Below are 24,859 nucleotides of genomic sequence, written 5' to 3' on the forward strand. Positions count from 1 at the left end.
GCTCTGGGAGTGGACTCGTCTCGTCGTCGCTGTCATCTTCGCTGCCTTCATCGCTGCCGCCTTCACTCGATAATTGCGTGACCAGATAGTTATTGGCTGTCTCGGTCGACTCCGTCAGTGTAACGCGATTGTGTCGAGCCATGCTGGTCACTCAGGCCCATCATCCGACAAGTAACCTTCGTTGCAGAGTGATGTGCAAGCGGCTTCCACCCCCTGTCACCGTGTACGTGGCCACGACAGGGAAAACATTTGGTGGGTAACATTTATCGCATGCGTGACAGCGCCGTTTCCAGGCCCGGGCCTGTCTCAGCTCGACTCGTTGACAACCCTTCGGTAACCGACCCCGAAAATCAAATTTCATGCCAGTGTGGGCTCTCTGCTTCGTAACGTGCAGAGGGACTTTGGCCCTCTTCCAGTGCGATAATCTGGCCTTGTGAGAGTATACGGAAGTCCTGGGAAGCAGAAAGATGGGTATCGGGATACCTGAAGTTGAGCTGATGGAGGCTCAGAATGATAAAGGTGCTCTGATGTCTTCTGGGTCCCAGCGCGAGGAGCCATATAGTAGAGACTGGGTATCTCCATATATATAAAAGGCAAAGTTGTGAATATGTGTCTGTTCAAAATGTTTAGCGTACTTCCCGACATGCAACAAATTGGAAATTTGCCATGTGGGTACTTTCCAGACTATACATCATGCAAAAATTCTAAAAATACACTTTTTGGGGGGAGGGAGCTCAGTAATGCATATATTTTTGCACAGCAAGTGAGCTGTGACGTCAAATCTGTCACGTGACCCACGCATGTGGAAGCGTAACGCATTGTAGTGTAGTGGTTAGGCGCTGCACTATGAATCCGGCGACCCGAGTTCGATTCCCGCTCACGGCCACCACCGGTGACGATTATTTGAACCGGTCCTGGGCCTCCCCTAGGTCGACTCTGCCTCAAACGAGTAACTGCTGTGGTGTGTGAACATCGCCACTGGGGGGACAAAGGCGGCCGGGCGTGGTGCTGTCACCCACCCCCTCGTGTACTGTTCCGGCCTTCATAGGTACTTGCTAACAGCACTTGCCCCTACAGTCTGTTAATGCTATATGGGGGATCTTTGTCTTTGGAGCGGTAGTGTAGTGGTTAGCGCGCCGCGCTATGAACCCGGCGACCCGAGTTCGATTCCCGCTTACGACCACCACCAGTGACGATTATTTGAACCGGTCCTGGGCCTCCCCTAGGTCGACTTAGCCTCAAACGAGTAACTGCTGTGGTGTGTGAGCCGTGCTGGCCTTCATAGGTGCTTGCTAACAGCACTTGCCCCCTACAGTCTCACAGGCTACATGGGGGTCTTTGTCTTTATTCTTGTGTGTGGGGAGGGCAGCGACTGCGTAGCGTTCGCGCGCTGGGCTACGAACCCGGCGAACAGAGTTCGATTCCCGCTCACGGCCACCACCGGTGACGATTATTTGAACCGGTCCTGGGCCACCCCTAGGTCGACTCAGCCTCAAAGCAGTAACTGGTGTGGTGTGTGAACATCGCCACTGGGGATGCAAAGGCGGCCGGGTGTGGTGAATCCAAGTCCCGGGCGAAGCCGGGTATTACAGCTTGTGATGTATATGAGAGACCTGTGCACTGAGGAGCCAGTCCTCGCCACCACCCTCCGTGGCTCATCACTCACGCCTACCACTTCCGTGGTAGGATTGGTCGTCACAGATTCTCCCCCAATTCCAGCCCCCCCTTCACTGCTCTTCTCTAGGTAGCTTCACAAACCCGCCACCAATCAACTTTGGTCCAAATACAGCATGGTTCACCTATAACATACCTGGCCTTCGAGACAAGCTGTGCGATGCGAATGCCCCTTCGGTCATACCTTGTCCAGGCCAATAGGATGGGCGCATAGGTCTCAATACTCTGCCCCCCTCACCTAAAACCTATCCATAATATACCGAACAGATGGGTTTTTTTGAGGTGGAATATCGTTGGTGTTCCTTCTCCCAGTCCCCCCTCCCCATTCTCCATTTTCCCTCTTTCCCCTTTCTCAGGCCCTTCCCCTCCTCCCTCCCCTCAGACTTTGTGTAAGTCATTACTGAATGATCCAACTTCCTTACTTCCTCTGTCACCCTCATTTTTCTCTCCCCCCCCCCCCTCTGTTCACTCGTTTGCAAAATTGCATCAGTGAGCAGAAGGTTATTAAGAATATATATTTTTTGATTTGAAGCTTTCGTGACTGCAGGGATTCATCTTCTTGGTTCTTTCGGTAAAGTCACGTAGAAGGGAAGTAATAAAATAATAAAAATAAAACATAATAAAATTATTCTCACGACGTTTTGGCCACAACGCAAGCAGCCGTCCTCAGGTGAAAACCAGGTCCGTCGAGGCGACAGAGTCTGAATGAAACAGCACACGAGCTTGGAGCATATATATAAGCTGGGCGCCTTGACAAAGGAATTTGCATATCAAGAGGAATTTAGCATATTTATGGGAAATGCAGGAATGTGATTAGTACTACATATGCATGTGCATTATGCAGGACACTCAAAGATAAGTGTGATTTGTAGAGTGTCTTGTCTAACTGATCTAGATCGGTGCGCGTAAGTCTGATTTTCTCTGAGATAAGAGCTAAGCTAGTTCTAGACAGAATTCGTTTAGCATTAGAAGTTACAGCAGCAGATGTTAGTGTAAATGCGTTTGGTATTACCTTAGAGTCGCGGCATCTCTTCAGAAAGGTGAGAGACTCGATTAGCTGAGCCTTCTTATCCCGGAGCTTGTTAATATATATTTTTAATGTTTATATATTTGGGGCACCGTGGTGGCAAGATGTTAACTCCATCACCCGGTAAGCAGGAGGTTATGGGTAAAATCCAGACCATGACACCTGCTGTTTATTTGGAGTTTGCATGTTATTCCCGTGGTCACGTGGATTTTTCTCTAGGTCCTCCGGTTTCCCCCCCCCACATTTAGAATTGCCATAACACATGAAGAGTATGTAGCTACTATACATTTCCACGTGATAAGACACTAAGTTTAGATATTATTTGTGGCCAGGTTGCTTCTGAAAAAAAGAGCTATGAAGCTCATTGGGCCTTACCTGGTAAAATTAAATTAGTAGTACATGTGTTCATTTGTTTTCTCCAAAAAAACGGAGGAAAATTGTTTTACAAATCATATCCCCCATTCCTAGTAAATTTTAGATGCACAGCCCTTAAAGACTCCTCATGTTTTTTTCTTCTTGGTTCTTTCGGTAAAGTCACGTAGAAAATAAAACATAATAAAATAATTTTCACGACATTTTGGCCACAACGCAAGCAGCCGTCCTCAGGTGAAGAACAGGTCTGTCGGAAAGACAGCGTCTGAATGAAACACCACGAGGCTTGGAGCGTATATTTAAGCTGGGTTGGAGGGTGAAGAGCGCCTTGACAAAATAATTTGCATATCAAGAGGGATTTAGCATATTTATGGAAATGCAAATATGGGATTAGTCACTACTTGTGAAATGCGTAGAAGGTGGACGGTGGGTTTCAAAGTCATATTATGCCCGTACATTATGCAGGCTTAGCAGCATCAAAGGGAGAGGATAGGGGTAGCATTAATAAAGGGAAGGAATGTTAATAGTATGTAGCTGCAGTAACTAAACCACCACGTAAAAAACTAAAGTATAAACTACACAGTATCATCAGTATACTAAATATAAACTCCAATAAGCTGAGCTGCTAACAGTAATACATTACAATTCTATGTCGCAAAAAAATAATATGCTTCCAGCTAAACTTTATCTCTTACATCACACGGGTCTACCCCGTACTATATACTGCTATAGACAAACCCAACATTTAATTATATACTGTATTACTATACACCACCCTATACCTTCGACTATACATTATAATATTACACTGTATTATTCTACCCACCCTACTGTATACCACACTGCTGTATATTCACTATACAATGTTGTGTTGTTGTGCTCGTCGGTATCTTCGGAATTGCTCTCCATTACCTGGCCTTACCTTTTCCTAGCCGGGATGTAATGAGAGAGCATATCGACGGGTGACAAAAGGCTGCATAGGCGTTGCCTCATCGGCGATAGCCAAACAGGGCTATGGGTTACATCTGGGCAGAAGTTCACGGGCGGAGCTCGGAAGGTTCTGGGGGGGGCGTGGTTAGAGGCGGGGCTTCGCTCTGCAGAGAGATATAAGGGGAGGCGAGAGGGGGACTCGGGGTTCGGTGTGGAAGCCTGGGTCCGGACTGCGTCTCCTCCGCCTTGTCAGCGACCGACTACGTGACAGCCTCGAAGACAGCGGGCGAGTGGTCTCCGACACCGCCACGGAGCGGGTTGCGGGGAACACGAGGGCGAGAAAAGCCACGCGCAGGCGGAGAAGCAGCGAGCATGTGCCGCGGGGTGGAAGAGAGAGAGACCATCTGGGAAGAGGGTGTGAAGCCGAGCAGTCGCAACTAATAAAGACGCAATTCACAACAAGTGGTAGATGTCGTTTATTACAAATGTACAAACCAACAGGGAGAAGGGTGTAAACCAACGAACCCATAACGACAAATGACAACCTATCAACAAGTAATATGAAAAACCACGTAAACCCTCGGGATCCCTCTTACCATCACACCTCCCACCTTCACTGTGTAACGATGCTCGTGAGCTCAATGGCGGCCAGGATCAACCAATGACACAGCGAGCACGATAAGCAACTGACAGTGAAAAACGAGTCTTTGAGCAAGTGCGTGATGCCGGGCCCCCAGGGGAGGTGGGCTCGCTCACCCTGGAGGTCCCAGGGGGAATCTGCAAATGTTCCACCAAACCCGGCTCCTCACGGAGAGCAGTAGGCCGGGTCGACGGATCCTCCGCGCTTGAAGCCCGCGAAGCCGACATGTGCGGCCGCGCAGGGGACGTCAGTGGCACAGCACCTGCGGGCGGAACAGAATCGCTTCGCCCGGGATTAACCGGCGTGGGTCGCCGGACACACTCGACACTCGGCCCCAGCAATGTGGAGATTAAACAAATACGCGCGGCGCAATAACCGGTTCCAGGCGAAAGGGATGATCTATATCCCGGGATCGTGGCGTGCAAGGCTCAGCACCCGCATTCCTGATGCCCCTTCGGGACGTGCCAGTGATGCATGAGCCAACACCGCAATCTCCTGGGTGACCGTGCTGTCCAACCCTGTTATTAAGAACCTAAAAGGTTCCTGGTAGTCGGACACCAATGTACGAGCTATAATAGCGTACCCCGTAGCACCCCAATCGAGCGGCTTCCTCTCGTGGAGGGGAACAAAATAAATATCTGCATCATAGCATTGGCCGCACACAACTGGGTAGGGGAAGACAAAAATGCCACACGACGTCCAGATGGCATTCCAAACAGCCGTGGTCAATGCAGATTTCCAATGGCATCCTACCAAGGAAATCGGTTCCAAGTAAACATGGAACAATCAGTGACGTGGAGACAAGAATGTGTCCTGATAATGTAACGTCAGCGATGCGCACCTCGGCTGTTATTCGACTGATGATACCCAATGAGGCGCCGTCAACGGCGAAACACGGCACATCGACAGGGTCTAGAACCCAACAATTAGGGGGCAAAATATTTAAAATTAGCTCCGAAATGACACACCCGTATCGACCAGCATCCTTATTTCTACACCCTCAATGGATCCAAGCACGGTAAATCAACCCGCGGACGCAGTCACCACTCAATGGGCCAGCTCCCACCACTGATCCGGTCGGAGCTGACGAACTTCACGATTGCATGTATTGATGCGCAATCGAGCTGCGAACCAAAATGCCTAGATGGGTGAGGTGAGGCCAGGGGTCAAGTGTGGAGTGTGTCGCTACTCACCTCAGGGTATAGGGAAGCATAGGATGGCGGTGACGCTGGAAGGCGGAACTCCGCCGTTGCTGGTGCATAGAATGCTAGCTCCTAGCGGCGGTCGCACCGCTGATGCGGCGACCGCTGATTGGAGCGGCCCGAAGTCGGAAGTGACGTCAGTCCCATGATGCATCTGTCTTCCAGCAGAAGCTACCCCACTTTCAGAGGGAGTTTCGTAAATTTGTGTGGGAACCCTGAAAATCGGCGGCGGCCACAGCCGCCACCTGCCACCCCAGTCCCCACGATGGATTTCATCCAAGATGGAAGCCGCGGCGTGCAGGAGTTCGGCGAGACAGGAGTGCGCCGCGCACAGCGCTCTCCCCGGTGGTGAAGTCCCGCCGGGTGGCCGGACAGGCAACGTATCGTCCAGCGAGGCTTCGTCTGCAACCGGGGCTAGTATGTCGGCAGCTGTGTCGTTTTCTCCTTCGCCCGGAGCCCTGGTACGTATCTTCCTCCGCGTTTCCATTGTCACTAATATAAGGCCACTTCTGACACCAGTTGTAATGGGTAATAAACTGGAGGGAACTTTCAGTTGAAGGCCACACGTTTATTACATTAATAACTCACGAACTACAATACAAAAGTGTAATGGCCCCTTTGACCCGATACTCTACGTAGCCGGTTCGCTTGCCTCTTCGGCTATCTCTACGGCTACCCTGCCGGGCCTTGAGTCTTCTCTGAGGTCTTCACTGGTTATAAGCTCAGAGCCTCACTGGTACAGCTCCAGCCTCACCCGAGCCAGGGGTTCGGCTTTGCCCACAGGACTCTTCTCTTCAGGGCTCAAGGTCGGTCTTTGATCTTCAGCCGGACGATACTGATTCGAGCCGTTCAGAGCCCTGACTTATATATAGGGTCCCGGCTCACTCCACCCCTGACTACGCCTCCCTTCCAGAACCTCATACCCCAGCCCCCTTCCGGGGGCCTGGGGTCCCAACCGTTGGTCCCAATGCTTCCCCCCCAGGGATTGCCATTGGCCAACTGCCCACCATTATTGTTGAGCCGATCCAGCCTCCCTTCTGCTCTCTACTGGACTGAGTTAGTACTGCCGGCTACGAGTAGTGGCGATCGTGGCCAACCCTGCCACTAAACATGCGTCGTGCCACAAACTGTGTTGTCCGCCAGACGACGCGCATTCATCTCAATCCCTGGGGGCTATATCTGGGGCACACGTCCATGGGAACAATGCCTCAGAGATGCTCCGCCTTTTCTCCCTCAGGGTTCCAGCTACTGAGGTCTGGGGAGCTGCCGACCTCGTTGCTGGGTTCGGCAGCGGACAAAATTCGTCGGGTCCTTCCTCTCCGGTTGGGCGGCCTCCTTCTTCGTCACCTGGAAACACCCACGGAGACCTCCCCCAACCTGGCGGGGGGCCTGGCGATGAGGACGCGCTCGAAAACTGCCCATTTCCAATAACTCTCGCCAGCACACCGCCGCGCCTTGCTGTGAAAATAGCTGAGACGAGTTTTTTTTGGGGGGGGGGGGGTTTAACAGCCGGATCGGTTGAAATTTATAAAGGGGGGGGGGTGGGTAGTGTAGAGACATAGATGCCTCTGCGGGTCGCACGACTCAAGGGCACGTGACCTGAAGCGGGGTCTCGATTGGACGAGTAAGGACATGTGGCCTTGAAACAGTAAGGGGCAGGGCCGGGGCCAAGGGATAAGGGAGGAACGTAAGGGCGATTCGGGGTTCGTTTTGGGGATCAAGCTAGCTAATAATAGTGAGCAGTCTAAACAAAGTTAGCCACACTTAGTAACAGAACCCAGTGTACAGTAAAGTTATTAATAATAGCGTTGACTCCAAGAAAGGTGTGTGTGCGCCTCAGTGACATACACTACACTTGTATATATTGTCTTGAAAAAGAATGAAAAAGACAAAACTGTAATTGTATGAAATTATGCTAATTATTGGATATATCCAATTACATGGAATTATTCAAATTAGGCCCCGCTTCGTTGTCTAGGGTGTATTACCAATCGTGATAATACAATGATTCTCGCTTTCACGTTCACTGATTATGTTTTAGTGTAATTTTGTCAGGTCTCAGAATTAAGATCTCACTGCATGAACTTAAGGAACCACTCAGACTCTTCTATGTTAAGCAACTTTAATGTCTAAAAACACTCTAGGATGCGAACACACTTACGATCGAAATTGTCAATACCACTCCTGAAGATGTCCTACTAATTGATTTGTACAATTAACCCTCAATAGTTACGTTTGTTAAAACTGAGTAACAGAACAATCAGCTAAGTCCTCAAAGTAGCGCAACCATACACTGTTAGAAAAAGTCCTTAACGTGCAAAAGATACATGTGCCCAATGGCAAAAGTCTACATCAATGAATTCATTGGTAAGATTATGCAATTAACGAAATGTCCTGAAACAACAGTGTGCGTGCTAGTTGTGTCTATTTGATTATAAATTGGCTAATGGGACATCGATTAATTCGTGGGCAAGATTCTATGATCAAAATAAAAAATCTCAACAATAGTATTCCTGTGTGTAAATTCGTAACATAGAAGCTTCTAAATGTTTAGTGTGTCATCAATGAATTCATTGGTAAGGTCATGTAGGTATAAACTAAAATAAACACGTTTTGGGCGCAACAAGCGTCTGTCATTAGGCGGGAAAGCCCAATGGCGAAAGTGTACATAAATTAATTCATTGGTAAGATTATGCAATTAACGAAATGTCCTGAAACAACACCTGATGACGGACACTTGTGTTGCGCCCGAAACGTCGTGCTTTATTTTATACCTAAATGACTTTACCAAAAGAACCAATAAGAGTATAGATTCCTGCAATCACGAAAGCTTAAAATCAAGATTCATTGGTAAGGTTATGCAATTAACGAAAACGAATGACTAAAATACTTTTAAACGACCGTATTCATGTAACCCAAGAAACAATGCTTTTCACGATCAGCTAATAGTTAACGCACCACCTTGGGAAGGCAACCCTTTTCGAAACACAAAGATAACTTTTTGTAACAATCTTATTAGTACCAATATGCGCGTTGTGTGTGGGTGTGTTGTCTTCTTGCTGACTGTTGAGTCAGCGGCTTGTGAGGTGCAGCGTTCCTTGTACCTACAAACATCTCAGGTCCCCAGCAGGGGCGCTGGGTTGGCGTGTGTCGAACACACGGCGCTCTCGGCTGCTTCGTCAGTCTCTCTCCACTGCTGGGGTGGTTGCCGAGTCGGCACGCTGGTCACTCTGTCGGCAGTGCCCGTGCTGGCAGGGATGTTGGGCCCGGCTCCGTCTGCGTCGATGTGCATGATGTTCCCATTGCCAGACACCGCTCGCAGCTCGTCCGCTGGTTGCCAAGCGCGTCACCCCTCTTGGCACCAGACACTGTTGATCCTTGTAGACTGTGGAGAGACAGCGCCTGTCATCTCCCCGCCCCCCCCCACCCCTCTTCAAGAGAGTCCTCTTCCAGTTGTCTGTACGACTCGTGCTCCAGAGAGGAAATGCTACAGATCAAGTTATATCGTGTCAGTCTCTGATCCGACCCTGCGATTTAAAGGCGACTTCAATGAATAGTGGTTGCACCAGTTTTCCCTCGAAGGGTTGACTTTGATCTGAGCACAATCGTAACGATTGTCACTGTATGATCGCATGTGTTGGCTATAAACAGTGACCTTGCCCCCGGGAATAGTAATGCGACAGCACTCTTCCCCACGTTTGTATTGTAATACTGCGAGTACCAGCCTTGGCTGGCAGCCTCTCTCAACAACGCAAACATAAAAAAAAACTCTCCGTGATTCTGCCGATGCAGAGCTCCCTATCAATCTTTCCAGTCACGAGGGCAATCCCCGGAGCCTGCAACTCGCAGTACTGATTTCTGTTCTTGCGTTCTTGCTTATATCTGAAATTTTCAACCTCTGGATCTTTCTTCTCACAAAGGGGCAGCTGTTTTCCTTTTGAAGTCGCTTCAGGCTGTTTGTTGTCCGGATGTCTTTATTACCGCCATGTTTCCGTTCATGTTTTGGACAGCGTTCTCCACGCTCCCATCACGGGTTGGAAGTGTTACATTTTTTTCGCCTCAACACGTGCAGTCTCTCTCAAAAAGGGATGCTGTGGCCTTTGAAGTCGTGACCTATTGTGCATGGGTGTGCTTGCTGTCACCATGTTTTCCGTCCTCTCATCACTTTATGCAGTTTTGACTCTGCAAGAGACTCAAAAGTATGTTTTGAGTAGCATCCACAGCACTCACATCGCGGTTTGGAATTCTTGCGTGGTATTTGATGTTAGGGCAAGGCGCCCCCTGCATACATAATTTATTGCTACCATGTGCTGTATTAGCTAGTGGAAGACAAAGACGGTTGGGCAGGCTCTGATCCCGTGGAATACATATTATCTTGTTCGTGTGTGATTGACATATTTCACATTGCATCTCATCTGAATGACCCTAGGTCTAATACTTTCATAATTATTTGGTTCATGCTTAACCAAAATTTGTGGTATACCATAGTTGTTACCAAGAATATTCCGAGGGTTTTATTAACCTTTGTTCCCTGTCTGTATCGCCAGGGATCCGTGCTTCTTATTCTCAAGTTATATTTTGATATTCTGAGGTTGAAGATAGAGCTAAGCTTCCAACTTTACTGTTGTATTTTTAAAAAACCCAGTCAGCTCATAATGATGAATTGCCCTTGGGTGGATTTCACTGTCCGGGGAGGTTTGTGACCCCCGCTGTTTCCGTCTTGTTGGTTTTATTGTGGGTTGTTTCCTTTATGGCAGTTTCTCTTGAAGTCAACTGGGGATTTCCCACAGAATCTCATTAACCTCCACTTGGGTTTGCCAGTTTTTTTAAATTAAATTTTACGACTTCCCAAGCAGGCTTGCGAGTAATTATCCTCCAGCTGTCTTTTGTGTGGCAAAGTAGTAGCCCCAGCGCTGCATCCCGATAAAAATCATAAAAAAAGGGCAGAATCACTATTAATATACATTTTTGGAAAAGGCATGTATACAACATGTTCTTTGAGTGTTTGTGATGAGGTTTTATACAAAACTCCGAGTTGCTGCGGCAATTAGGAAAGCACCATACAAATGCTAATATTATTATAACATAGTGAATGATTTGGAGCCGATTGGCTCTCACTCCTGGTTAGAGATCTACCCAACCCACAGGTCCGCAAATACTGGCTGCTCTTACTCTGCAGGTTGAACCTAGGAATTGAGTGTTCAACTTCATGTTATTTTCATTAAAGGCCCGTGACAAAGGTGAATATATTGGAGCTTCATAATCAACTTTTTGGGTTTAGATCGCGTTATTTATAAATGTGTCGTAACCCTCCACCACCCGACACGGCCGATCAGTAAAAATGTGTCACGTTGACAAAGACAAATAGTTCACTGCTTTAGCCCACCGGTGTGTTGAAGCTGGTAATTGCAATTACCAGTGAAACGTCGTACTCAAATTGTAAATGTTGTGGCTTCAACACACCGGTGGGCCAAAGCAGTGAACTATTTGTCTTTGTCAACGTGACACATTTTTACTGATTGGCCGTGTCGGGTGGTGGAAGGTTACGACACATTTATAAATATTGGAGCTTCATTCTCTCAATCTAACACATCTTCCGGGTGGGTCTCCATTTGACTTTGTATTGTCTAAAAAGTCCACCCACACCTCCACTTCCACAAACTGCTGGGAGTTGCCTTGCTCTGCCTCACAGTCAAAATTCTCCTCCTGCTTCACGTTGCCTCCATCAGTGTGAAGGTCCGATTTTGGAGTTGAATCTTCATATTCACATTTTACCTTCACTTCTTCTCTCTTCACTGTTGCCTCTTCACATTTCACATTAACCTCTTCACATTTCACGTTGATACCTTTTAAAGTGTCCAAGCTGGGATTTCCTTCTGGTTCTTGTTTCAGAAGGGATTGTTTCATTGCAGCACTTTGACTTTCACAAGTCGATTTCAGACCACACTCCTTGGGGTTCTTCTGATGCCTGTGTGTTCTCTGGTGTCTATGAAGATGTGATGACTGTGAAAACGCCTTCCCGCACAGAGTGCACTTGAAGGGTTTCTCTCCCGTGTGTGTTCTCTGATGGCTCTGAAAAACTGATGACCATGCAAATGCCTTGTCACACACAGTGCACTGGAATGGTTTCTCTCCTGTGTGTGTTCTCTGGTGGCTCTGAAGAACTGATGACCGTGCAAATACCTTCTTACACACAGTACACTTGAAGGGTTCCTCTCCTGTATGTTTTCTCTGGTGCTTGTGCAGAATTGATGACCGTGAAAACACCTTCCCGCACACAGTGCACTTGAAGGGTTTTTCTCCTGTGTGTGTTCTCTTGTGTATTTTAAGATATGACGACTCTGTAAATGCCTTCTCACACACACTGCACTTGAAGGGTTTCTCTCCTGTGTGCGTTCTCTGGTGTTTTTTAAGATATGATGACACTGTAAATGCCTTCTCACACACAGTGCACTTGAAAGGTTTCTCTCCTCTGTGTGTTCTCTGGTGTTTTTTAAGATTTGATGACACTGCAAATGCCTTCTCACACACACTGCATTTGAAGGGTTTCTCTCCCGTGTGTGTTCTCTGGTGGCTCCGAAGATCTTTTGACTGTGCAAATGCCTTCCCGCACAGAGGGCACCTGAAGGGTTTCTCTCCCGTGTGTGTTCTCTGGTGGCTCTGAAGATCTGATGACTTTGCAAACGCATTCCCGCACACAGTGCACTTGAAGGGTTTCTCCCCTGTGTGAGTTCTCTGGTGCTGTGTCAAATTTCCAGTACGATCCGTGCTGCTTGCATTATGGTCGCATTTTTTCCTTCTTGCACCGAGCTGCGCTGAGTGCCTTTGCTCCATCAGATCAATTCTGCAGAGGAAGCGTCAGCTGCAGACACAAAAACATATCCACACCATCTACATCAGTATCGAGGCAAAGAGAAATGAATATATACACAGTCACACATGACTTACACGTCTATACTTATTCAAATATTTATGATACAGTGAAAAGAATTCCCCAATTTATCACACGGGCTGTTAAGGCACACAATGAGAGGGTAAATGGTCATAAATATGTCTGGATGCCCTAGTATCTTCAAAATGAATGTTTACCCAAAACTCCAAGCACATAATTTCGGCTGTCTAGCTACACAAGTATTTACTTAAGACAAATTCAGATTACAGAGCAAAACGTGTAAAAAAATATATTATTTGTATTACGCAGAAATGCATAAATTAATGTTGAATCGAAACTTCGAGGAGTGTGAAACCAGGCTCAGATTTGCTTGAATGCTCGGATGAACACATCTAACTTCAGGTGCATATGTGCTGAGATATTTTCCTGACTGTTTCCATTCTTATAAAAAGTTCCAGAGGAAAACTAAAATAAACTATTGTTTTGATTTAACCTCCATGTTCAATAATTAATATGCATTACTGAAAATACAAACTTGACACTGTCACACACTGGCATGGTAAAAAGGTGGTGGTGTGTCCAGAACCATGCCTGGCCACCTTCATCTGGCTCAGTAATAATGCTTCCTCACTTCACCATGTAATTAATTTAAGATCAATCAACATAGCAGAGGCCCACAATAAGTTCAGCTTTCACTTAAACGATGTAACACGATTTTTATTCCTAGGTAGCAAGTGTTATGCCTAAAAAGTTTAGAAAATGGCTATTATTCCCCACAAACTTTGCTTTTGTGATTAGGACTTTACGTGAAGGAATGACACAAATGCACACGTTTTTCATTGAAAATAGGTAAATAGCTAAATATCACTGTCCTAGTCACAAAAGCAAAGTTTGTGGGGAATAATAGCCATTTTATATACTTTTCAGACATAAGCAATTAGGAAATAACACTTACTTCCCAGGAACAAAAAAAATGTGTTACAGTGTTATTAATGGAGTGGATTATTAACTTTGCTTTTGTATCCTGGTCACAAAAGCAAAGTTTGTGGGGAATAATAGCCATTTTCTGTACTTTTGAGGCATAAGCAATTAGAAAAAAACACTTACTACCAAGGGACAAATGTATTTTTTTGTTACACATCGTGTTTGCCGTCGGCGATAATCAAACTAATTGTTGAGTTCACTGCGCTCCAGCTCCCCACAAAGATAAACTCTTAAACACGAATACATTTCACATATATCATTAACATATTATATAAACAAATCATCCACCATTCATGACGAATTGGAAGTTACCTTATCACAGTGCTAATGCCATGATAGGTGCAATTTAAGGCCATGTAAGTATGGATTCCTTGTCAGGAGATAATAGGAATGATCCAGGTGTCAAGGGATGACTGACAGGTGAACCAGCTGTGCTCCCCTCCGTCTTGCTGGGTTTTAGAAACCCAGCATTCCACCCATTCATTTGTCACTCCGACCTCATCGTTGTTGTAGAGAAAATATATCGTAACTGCCCTGCAGCATACCTCAGGGGCCTCCCCACAGAGGCCAATATTGACACAACTGATACCAGTCATTGGCGGTTCCGATCACCTCCACATCCTCCAATCTCTTCTCTAGCCAATGCCATGCCTGTTTAGCTCTTAATATCTGGACAAACAGAATCTGCTTGAGCACGCGGTAACTGGGAATGCGGGATTCATGACCGCACCAATGCAGCCTCGCCTGTCAAAGAGACTCAAGATTTTATTATATATTTATATATTAAGGATCTGTAAGATTAATACAAAATAGTCTGGTTGAATTAAAAATGAATCATAGGCAGACCAGCCTTCATTGTAAAAGCCAGCACAGATGGTCATTTAAATAAGTTCATATTTTGCATTCACAGCGTAATATCTGTGGCCAAGAAGAATCACAGCTTTGTTCGTTCGTTTCTAAAAAGTCTTGTCCTGGTGAGTCGAGTGGTCCAGGCCTCCCTTTCCCTGGCGACAGACTCTCGCTCAACCTGGGGAATTCCAAAGCGTTCCCAGGCCAGCCAAGCAACATAGTCCCACCAGCATGTCATGGGCCAGCCCTGGGGTCTTCACCCAGTGGGACGTGTCTGGTAGAGTTCCAGGGGGAGTCTATTGGGGTGCATCCTTACATATCTATATATATAAAATCGTGCATGTCTGTCTGTCCGTCTGTGTGTGTGTGTGTGGATTTCGGACCATACGCACTTTCATTGGACGGCGGTTGCCCCTGGCAACGGCTAGCCACGCCTTCGCCGCTTTCATTGGACCTGCCAACGGCTAGCGACGCCTTCGCCAAGGGCTGCAGTTTCATTGGACGGCGGTTGCCCCTGCCAACGGCTAGCCACGCCTTCGCCACTTTCATAAGCTCCGTATTTAATTAAATAATAGCCATTACACAGTATTGTTGGAGCGCTAGGGGGGGGGGGGGAAGGAACGCCACCCGTACCCTGCCTCTTCCAAGCCGACAATTTTAGGCGAGGCCGCAGGCTTTGCACGCTACTAGGCCTCGACACCCACCACGCCACTCTGAGGTAAATTCATCAAAGTTTTTCCTACTCTTCACTACACCCCCACCACAATGTGTGCTATTAATATTACTTTTAAACCCAACGCGCCAACAATCGATTACTTTAATGTTTACTGTACAAATACTCATTAAGCTGGGTGAGCGTACTGCCAGTCTATCATGTACACTGTAGCCTGCTTATTAAGCTCGGTGAGCGTACTGCCACTCTATCATGTACACTCTAGCCTGCTTATGAAGCTGAGTGCGTGTACTGGCAGTCTATAATGTGGACTCTTGCCTGGTTATTATAATCGATTCTTTATATGTTCTTTGTACAAACAGTCATTAAGCTGCTTGAGCGACCCCAGTTCGATTCCAACTCACGCCCACCACCGCTGACGATTATTTGAAACGGACCTGGCCCTCCCCTAGGTCCACTCAGCCTCAAACGCGTAACTGCTGTCGTGTGTGAACATCGTCACTGGGGAGACAAAGGCGGCCAGGCATCGTGGATCCAAGTCCCGGGCGAAGCCGGGTCATGTGTATGTGTGTTTGTGTTTATGTGTATGTCTGTGTGTCTCTATGTATGTGTGTATGTATGTGTATGTATGTGTTTGTGTGTATGTGTGTGTGTATGTATGTGGGTTTTTTTGTATGTCTTTATGTGTATGTCTGCGTGTCTCTATGTTTGTGTGTATGTACGTGTGTGCATGTGTTTGTGTGTATGTGTGTGTCTATGTATGTGTGTGTATGTGTTTCTGTGTATGTATGTGTGTGTATGTATGTGTGTTATGTGTCTGTCTGTGTGTCTGCATGTATGTGTGTGTGTATTGTGTATGTGTTTGTGTGCATGTATGTGTGTGTTTGTGTGTGTGTGTATGTCTGTGTGTATGTATGTGTGTGTATGTGTTTGTGTGTATGTGTGTGTATGTATGTGTGTGTATGTGTTTGTATGTGTTTGTGTGTTTACGCTCGCATTACACAAATGTGTTGCTGGTCTAAGGCGTTCCTCGCACAGCATTGCCGCTTTATTATTTCAGTCGTTTACTGCCTTACGCACCCTGAAAGTCGTGTGTGTCTGCAGCAAGCGCGTGTATGTGTACCTATGGACGCGCGCGCGCGTGTGTTGTGTAGGGGGAACGGTAGTGTAGTGCTTAGCGTGCTGTCTGTGTCTGTGTGTGTGTCTGTGTGTGTGTCTGTGTGTGTGTCTGTGTGTGTGCGTGTGTGGTGTGTGGGGAGCGGTAGTGTAGCGCTTAGCGTGCTGTCTGTGTGTCTGTGTGTGTGTCTGTCTGTGTCTGTCTGTGTGTGTCTGCGTGTGTCTGTGTGTGTGTCTGTGCGTGTGTGGTGTGTGAGGAGCGGTGGGTGTAGTGCTTAACGCTACGCTGCGCTACCAACCCGGCGAACCGAGTTCGATTCCCGCTCACGGCCACCACCGGTGACGATTATTTGAACCTCCCCTAGGTCGACTCAGCCTCAAACGAGTAACTGGTGTGGCGTATTAACATCGACACTTGGGAGACAAAGGCGGCCGGGCGTGGTGGATCCAAGTCCCGGGCGAAGCCGGGTCATGTGTATGTGTTTATGTGTATGTCTGTGTGTCTGTATGCATGTGTGTATGTATGTGGGTTTTTTTGTATGTGTTTATGTCTATGTCTGTGTGTCTGTATGTGTGTATGTACGTGTGTGTATGTGTTTGTGTGTATGTATGTGTGTGTGTATGTATGTGTGTATGTGTTTCTGTGTATGTATGTGTGTGTATGTATGTGTGTTATGTGTGTCTCTGTGTGTCTGCATGTATGTCTGTGTGTATTGTGTATGTGTTTGTGTGTATGTATGTGTGTGTTTGTGTGTATGTATGTGTGTGTATGTGTGTGTATGTGTTTGTGTGTATGTGTGTGTATGTATGTGTTTGTATGTGTTTGTGTGTTTACGCTCGCATTACACAAATGTGTTGCAGGTCTAAGGCGTTCCTCGCGCAGCATTGCCGCTTTATTTTTGCAGTCGTTTACTGCCGTGCGCACCCTGAAAGTCGTGTGTGTCTGCAGCAAGCGCGTGTATGTGTTCCTATGGACGCGCGCGCGTGTGTTGTGTAGGGGGAACGGTAGTGTAGTGCTTAGCGTGTTGTCTGTGTCTGTGTGTGTGTGTCTGTGTGTGTGTCTGTGTGTGTGCGTGTGTGGTGTGTGGGGAGCGATAGTGTAGTGCTTAGCGTGCTGTCTGTGTGTCTGTGTGTGTGTGTGTCTGTCTGTGTCTGTCTGTGTGTGTCTGCGTGTGTCTATGTGTGTGTCTTTGTGTGTGTCTGTGCGTGTGTGGTGTGTGAGGAGCGGTGGGTGTAGTGCTTAACGCTACGCTGCGCTACCAACCCGGCGAACAGAGTTCGATTCCCGCTCACGGCCACCACCGGTGACGATTATTTGAACCTCCCCTAGGTCGACTCAGCCTCAAACGAGTAACTGGTGTTGCGTATTAACATCGGCACTGGGGAGACAAAGGCGGCCGGGCGTGGTGGATCCAAGTCCCGGGCGAAGCCGGGTCATGTGTATGTGTGTATGTGTTTATGTGTATGTCTGTGTGTCTGTATGCATGTGTGTATGTATGTGTGTGCATGTGTTTGTGTGTATGTATGTGTGTGTGTATGTATGTGGGTTTTTTTGTATGTGTTTATGTGTATGTCTGCGTGCCTGTATGTATGTGTGTATGTACGTCTGTGGATGTGTTTGTGTGTATGTATGTGTGTGTCTATGTATGTGTGTGTATGTATGTGTTTCTGTGTTTGTATGTGTGTGTATGTATGTGTGTTATGTGTCTGTCTGTGTGTCTGCATGTATGTGTGTGTGTATTGTGTATGTGTTTGTGTGTGTTTGTGTGTTTACGCTCGCATTACACAAATGTGTAATGCGGGTCTAAGGCGTTCCTTACACAGCATTGCCGCTTTATTATTTCAGTCGTTTACTGCCGTACGCACCCTGAAAGTCGTGTGTGTCTGCAGCAAGCGCGTGTATGTGTACCTATGGACGCGCGCGCGTGTGTTGTGTAGGGGGAACGGTAGTGTAGTGCTTAGCGTGCTGCCTGTGTCTGTGTGTGTGTGTCTGTGTGTATGTGTCTGTGTGTGTGTCTGTGTGTGTGTCTGTGTGTGTGTCTGTGTGTGTGCGTGTGTGGTGTGTGGGGAGCGGTAGTGTAGTGGTTAGCGTGCTGTCTGTGTGTGTGTGTGTCTCTGTCTGTGTGTGTCTGCGTGTGTCTGCGTGTGTGTCTGTGTGTGTGTCTGTGCGTGTGTGGTGTGTGAGGAGCGGTGGGTGTAGTGCTTAACGCTACGCTGCGCTACCAACCCGGCGAACCCAGTTCGATTCCCGCTCACGGCCACCACCGGTGACGATTATTTGAACCTCCCCTAAGTCGACTCTGCCTCAAACGACTAACTGCTGTAGCGTATTAACATCGCCACTGGGGAGACAAAGGCGGCCGGCCGTGGTAGATACAAGTCCCGGGCGAAGCCGGGTAGTACAGCTAGTATTCTATATTGATATCACCGCTAGAGCCAGGTCCAGGGGTTGGGTTCGCCAACAAGTGACTCTGGGCCACGTGACCCATGTAACCAAGTTGGGCCAGCTCAAAATGGCTACGTGGTGCCATCCTGTGCACCAAACATCCGCAGGATGAAGGGTAAGTGACGGGTACGATGCCAGTATGGCAGGGAGAGAGATAGTCTCAGGCGGACTAGACCTTGGCAATGGACACTCACAGCTCTGTATGGAGCAAAAGTCCAGGCATCTTCCACACAGTGTTACACAGTCTAATGAAAGAATGCTGCTTGACTAATTTTAAGTGAGACTTTGGCTGCCAAACCAGAGCTGGTCATGAACACATTAACCAGGTATGGGAGCTCCTCCAACACTTGTAGAACTGCCTAATTATTCATGGAGAGTTGAGCAGGTGCCGTGTTGTATGACATGAAATTCCCAGGCAGGTGATTTATTTTTGTGGAACATTTGCAAGGCCCCATTTCATGATGGAATTATCAAGCCACAGAACAAGATTCCCTAATTCCATCTCATTGAGTAGCCATTACCATATCTATAACCAGGCTTCATACTCTTAGTTCTTTCGGTAAAGTCACGTAGGTAAAAAATGAAATTAATAAAAATAAAACAATAAAAATCACGACGTTTCGGAGGCAACACAAGTCTCCATCATCAGGTGGGACCGTCACAGCCAGATTTGCTGCATCAAGTGAGGCAAGGATTCAAGATGTAATCCCTTAAATGCAAGTTGAGGGGGGAGGGATTACATCTTGAATCCTTGCCTCACTTGATGCAGCAAATCTGGCTGTGACGGTCCCACCTGATGACGGAGACTTGTGTTGCCTCCGAAACGTCGTGATTTTTATTGTTTTATTTTTATTAATTTCATTTTTTACCTACGTGACTTTACCGAAAGAACTAAGAGTATGAATCATTGCAGTCACGAAAGCTTCAGATCTAGAACTATAACCAGGCATCGTTTAGCATATCATTGTAACCATAACAAATGCAATGGTTTTAATATGACAATTGGGAGCTTCTCAAACTACATAGTTATTGAAGATGCTATGAAATAAGAATAGGGTTTCCCCTCTTTTCTGGCAACAAAACAGGTGTTAAGATGTTAAAACACCAAACTGAAACCTTTTACAAGGAATCATGTCTGCATTAACCACAATACTTGTGGTCAGAATGCAAACAAAAAACATACTCTGATAATATATGCATTGTCTTTGAGACTGATTGGTCCACAACAGAGACAGCTTTCTTTGGAGCCTGGTCTCAAAAGGTGTTAGACCAGAGGACGCCAAAAGGCGTAGAGCACAAAGACAAGCACTATCAGAGTAATGAGAGCTCAGGGTGAGCATCTACATCATGGGAACTCCTTTGTGTCTTCACTGCACTGCTATATTTGTTCTCATATTTACCACGTGATCCTTCCCTATTATCAGCCCTGCGTTTTTGACGCCAAATTCATCCACTTCCGGCTCCTTACTGTCCTCTCTGCACGTGCATGGCTCACCTCTAACACACTGCAATATTAATGAAAAATATATTTACATCTACGTATCAACACTACCGAACTCCTTCTGCACAATAGATGCTATACAACAGCTACAACTAAATACATAAAGTCTACATCGCCTGGTAAGGAATAAAAGTGTGCAAATACACGCACTAGCGTTAAAATAATAATATATTTACACACACCACCACACACATACTATTAATACCCACATCATCAAGCACCACCAACAATTACTTCGTTCCTTTACGGCTATGTCTTCACATTCCTACAACGATTACACATTCAACTATCATTTCCTTAACAATATATATAGCATTCACGCACACACTATTTACTCTTTTTTATGCTTATTAACTTTGACCTCCATCTATAATGTTCCTCGCGAAAAACGTGCACTTTTCTTCACCAAAACCGATTACAATAAATTATGCCATTCGTGCAAGTGCTGCAATGGCTTTACCTAGAGCTAATGAAACTCCTTAACACTAAGTTAGACAGCATGCTGCCTGTACTGCACCTACAGCTAATTATTATCCTGAACACTAAGACGCAAGAGCATGTTGCCATGACTGCACCTATTGATAATAAAATGACACTCCTGAACACCAAGAAGCAGACGGCATGCTACCAGTGCTATGCTTGCACCTACAGCGAATGCAACTCCTCAACAGCAATGAGCTGCACTGAAAAACATCACAGCACACATGGCTGCTGCCACAGCTAATCCAACTCCAGGCCACCAACAAGCAAGGCAGATTGAAAACAGCACGACAATGGCTGCAACCAGGTGCATACCCTGCAGCCAAAAGGAAAAGTTTTTCTTTTCCACACATTCCTCACCTAATTTACACTTCTGATCCATAAATTGCCATTGGTTCCATGTCTACTTCTTGCAGCTACTTCCATGCAATTACATGGAAAGAAGACCCTCCAGGGCTATACTGCAACTGTACCATGTTCTTTGTGTCTTTCGGTAAAGTCACGTAGATAGGTTCAAAGAAAATAACAAAAAACTACCGACGTTTCGATCGCAACACAAGCAGTCGTCATCAGGAAAAGGGGTTAGCCTCAAAAGGCAAACTGTTTATAAAGGTTTGGAGATGCACGTAGCCCAAGTGTATCAGCAGCATCAGCAGCAAAGGCGTGGCAACAATGCGAATGCAGCAGCAATGTCTATGCAGCATGTTAATGTAAGATCGGTGAATGGCCTCTCCGGCGAGCGCACTAAGGTGGCTATGTTAATGTGAGAGATTCGCTTGTTAATGAATGAACGCAGAGCTGCCGCCACGTCTAGGTTACTGCGCTAAGGTGGCTGTGTTAGTGTGAGAAATTTAACTTGTTAATGTAAAATCGGAGAGCTGAAAATAACAGTGAACATCGGAAGGTGGTAGGATGGGAACATCACATCCAGTTATGAATTAAACTGGTTGATAACGTCCTTCCAATGATTAAGTTTGTACCCATCTTGGATGGTTTCATGAACGAATCTTTGTTGATAGCTAGTGGGTTTGCAAAATACCTTCGTCTTAAAGAAATCAATTTCGCATGAGCCCACCGCATTAAAACAATGATCAGCCACAGCCGAAGTATTGGTCCTACCATGTTTCAGATCTGCCTTATGTTCACAAACACGGTCCGAGACATGTCGCTTACTTTCCCCAATGTAACTACTGCTGCAGACACAGCTTAGTTTGTAGACGCCAGGGTATTCCATGTCATGGATCACATCCCAATGAATATTAATTCCTGCAGTCACGAAAGTTTTAAGTCAAGATTTAACTGTACCATGGTTCAGCTGCCTACAATTAATGACCATCTCGAGCCTATTCATGTATTGATATATGCCAACACTACCTATGCAAGCCAATTCCAAAACAACAATAGAAGATAGAACTCATGCTTCAAAATGACATGTTTTGGCACCAACCAACTCATCCTGACATCTGGCTAAATACCCTCCACAAAAATGTAACACCACAATCCTATGATGCTCTTTAATGTCTACTGATTTTTTGGCACGGTGATGATGGCTACAATTTCCTACTTCACCAAACTGACCCAGCAACAGGCTTGCCAACACAAAATAAGCTTTCCGCCTTGGACTTCTTTGCTTTCAGGATCATGGTGCGAAACGGCAGCTTCAATCTCTTCTTGAGATGCTCTTCCACCAATTTGCTGTCGACATATATGCCAAAATTGAAGCTTCATTAGATTAAACCCACCAGATGGAAAACATCCAACATTGTTTATCCTGAAGCTCTCTACGCGCAGCACATTTAAAAGCTGTCCTCATTATGAAACAAAGCGCCGCGATTGTATAACACAAAAAAAACCCGTAACAATATATACACATTTACAGACTTCATTGGCAGAATTCAATCATTCTAATAAAGCCAGCATTACTCTTAATGTTTCATAACTGAGACCTGTGCGAAGCCGGATAACTTAGTTATTACTGAATACAAACTATACTTCCGAGGATGTGTGTGCATGAGTGGGGAGCTTTTAGTGCAAAGGTTAGTGTGCTGCGCTATAAGCCCAGCGACCTGATTTATAGTCCCACAGAGCCAAGCCACATTTGGCTGTCGCCTGATGAAGCTGGCTTTAATTACTGACAAAACGTCGTACTCAGATTGTAAATGTTGTGGCTTGACTCTACAATACACAACCGGTGTGCTGTACTGGTGAAGAATTGGCCACCTTCTGATTACGTGACAAACCTTACGAGTCGGCTGTGGTGGCGGGTTTCATGACACCTTGAAATATTTACGCGATCTAACCCAAAAAACCTGTATTACGGATGTATATTTGGAGTTTGCGTGTCTCTCTCCCCATGGTCGCGTTTAGAGTCAACATCACCACGCGTTTAGAGTATTTGACCGATACCCATTTCCACGCGTTGATAAGCCACTTTGTTGTGGGCAGGTCGCTTCTGAAAAAGAGCGGTATAGCTCAAGTGGGCTTGGCATGGTTAAATAAAAAAACTCTAGAAATATTTAAAGTAAAAAAAAGTTTCAAAGTAGCGAACCAGGTGAAGACAAATTAAACTTAAGCAGAGAATTAAAGCAAATGCAATCAGGCGAGGGCAGGAGGCTAGGCCCAGCGTTGTAATGTTCCAACCTGGACATCGATTCCATACTCGCTGCTACTCAATTGATATCCCGACACGAGAGAGAGAAGGAGCAAGGCTCGACCTCGGTAAACAACAACAACCACCACAACAACAACAACCACCACGATGTGAAATTCTCACCTCGGATCTCAGTGAGAGCGCGCGGTGCAGCAGCTTCCTCGTATTTCGTGACGTACCGTGGCAGCAGGAGGTGACATGACGTCACTTGCGGGGTTCAACACACAATCCCCTCCCCCAACGAGCAGCGGTGTAACTGAATAAATTATGTTAATGAGCCGGGACAATGCCGGGTGATGGGGCTTGGCTGCTGAACCAGTCGCAATGAACTCGCGACGGTATCTATGAATAGCTTTGCCCAAATAAGGATTTTTACTGGAACGGAAATCGACAGTGACCAAGCAGACGTGACGTCACGCTCAAAATCGCGGTGTCGGGGGGCTTGGGGAATGAATACCTTGGTGACATGACGTCCCTAGCAGGTTACACCTCCCCTTGGCGTCTCACGCCGATGAGGTAATGCGGAGTGGTGACGTCTGAGCGAGAGAGCGCGGGGTTTGAGTTTAATACTCTTAGTTCTTTCGGTAAAGTCACGTAGGTAAAAAAATTAATTAAAATTAATAAAAATAAAACAATAAAATCACGATGTTTCGGAGGCAACACAAGTCTCTGTCATCATCACTTGATGCAGCAAATCTGGCTGTGACGGTCCCACCTGATGACGGAGACTTGTGTTGCCTCCGAAACGTCGTGATTTTATTGTTTTATTTTTATTAACTTTAATTTCATTTTTTTCCTACGTGACTTTACCGAAAGAACTAAGAGTATGAATCCTTGCAGTCACGAAAGCTTCAAATCTAGAGTTTGAGTTTAAGTTTATTTAGATTCCTTTTCCATTGCTCCCTCTCTTGAGCAGAGACCCCTTGAGTGCTTGAGCTCAACAACAACAACGTGAAGATTAGTGTGTGTGTACATTGTGTGTGTGTGTACAAACTGTGTGTGTCTATGTGGAGTGCTGAACTTTACGTGGACAACTTCTTGCTTTTCTGTCGTCACTTTATTTCTACTAACGCAGCACATTTCAGTATCATTCTCCTGCGCATTCTCCGCTCGTTAGCCACGCTTCGCCGACTTTGCTCGCTCTGCTCTGCCGTCTCTCCCGACTCTCCTCTCCACTCCTCCGTCACAGCCCAGCCGCTCTCTCGGGGTCTCTCCGTCTCACTCCAGCCGCTCTCTCGCTGCTTCTCTGTCTCACTCCAGCCGCTCTCTTGCGGCTTCTCCGTCTCACTCCAGCTGCTCTCTCGCGGTCTCTCCGTCTCACTCCAGCCGCTCTCTCGCGGCTTCTCCGTCTCACTCCAGCTGCTCTCTCGCGGCTTCTCCGTCTCACTCCAGCTGCTCTCTCCCGGCTTCTCCGTCTCACTCC

At 46.6% G+C, this 24,859-nt stretch overlaps 1 protein-coding gene across 3 annotated transcripts; it reads right to left on the bottom strand.

Annotated features, from left to right (window-relative positions):
• Positions 1-4,559: 4,559 nt before the first annotated feature.
• On the bottom strand, positions 4,560-23,649 carry LOC133361609 (zinc finger protein 501-like). Of its 3 annotated transcripts, XM_061580557.1 has the most exons (3): positions 23,560-23,649; positions 11,492-12,707; positions 4,560-11,155 (listed from the first exon to the last, which is right to left on the bottom strand). In XM_061580557.1, exons 2-3 carry the CDS (start codon positions 12,677-12,679, stop codon positions 11,123-11,125), a joined length of 1,221 nt encoding a protein of 406 aa, XP_061436541.1. In that variant the 5' UTR covers positions 12,680-12,707; positions 23,560-23,649; the 3' UTR covers positions 4,560-11,122. The 3 variants fall into 3 exon arrangements, with proteins under 3 accessions (XP_061436541.1, XP_061436539.1, XP_061436540.1); XM_061580555.1 differs by lacking the exon at positions 4,560-11,155 and having other exon boundaries at positions 11,399-12,707; XM_061580556.1 differs by lacking the exons at positions 4,560-11,155; positions 23,560-23,649 and adding an exon at positions 22,365-22,400 and having other exon boundaries at positions 11,399-12,707.
• Between the last annotated feature and the right edge of the window lie 1,210 nt (positions 23,650-24,859).

The sequence above is a fragment of the Lethenteron reissneri genome, unplaced genomic scaffold, assembly GCF_015708825.2.
Source record: "Lethenteron reissneri isolate LAM-NWPU_2019-01 unplaced genomic scaffold, ASM1570882v1 scaffold_115, whole genome shotgun sequence".
Taxonomy (NCBI): Eukaryota; Metazoa; Chordata; class Hyperoartia; order Petromyzontiformes; family Petromyzontidae; genus Lethenteron; species Lethenteron reissneri.

Coding starts and splice junctions, on each gene's coding strand:
- LOC133361609 (XM_061580555.1), bottom strand. CDS start 12,679: ATGGAGCAAAGGCACTCAGCGCAGCTCGGTGCAAGAAGGAAAAAATGC.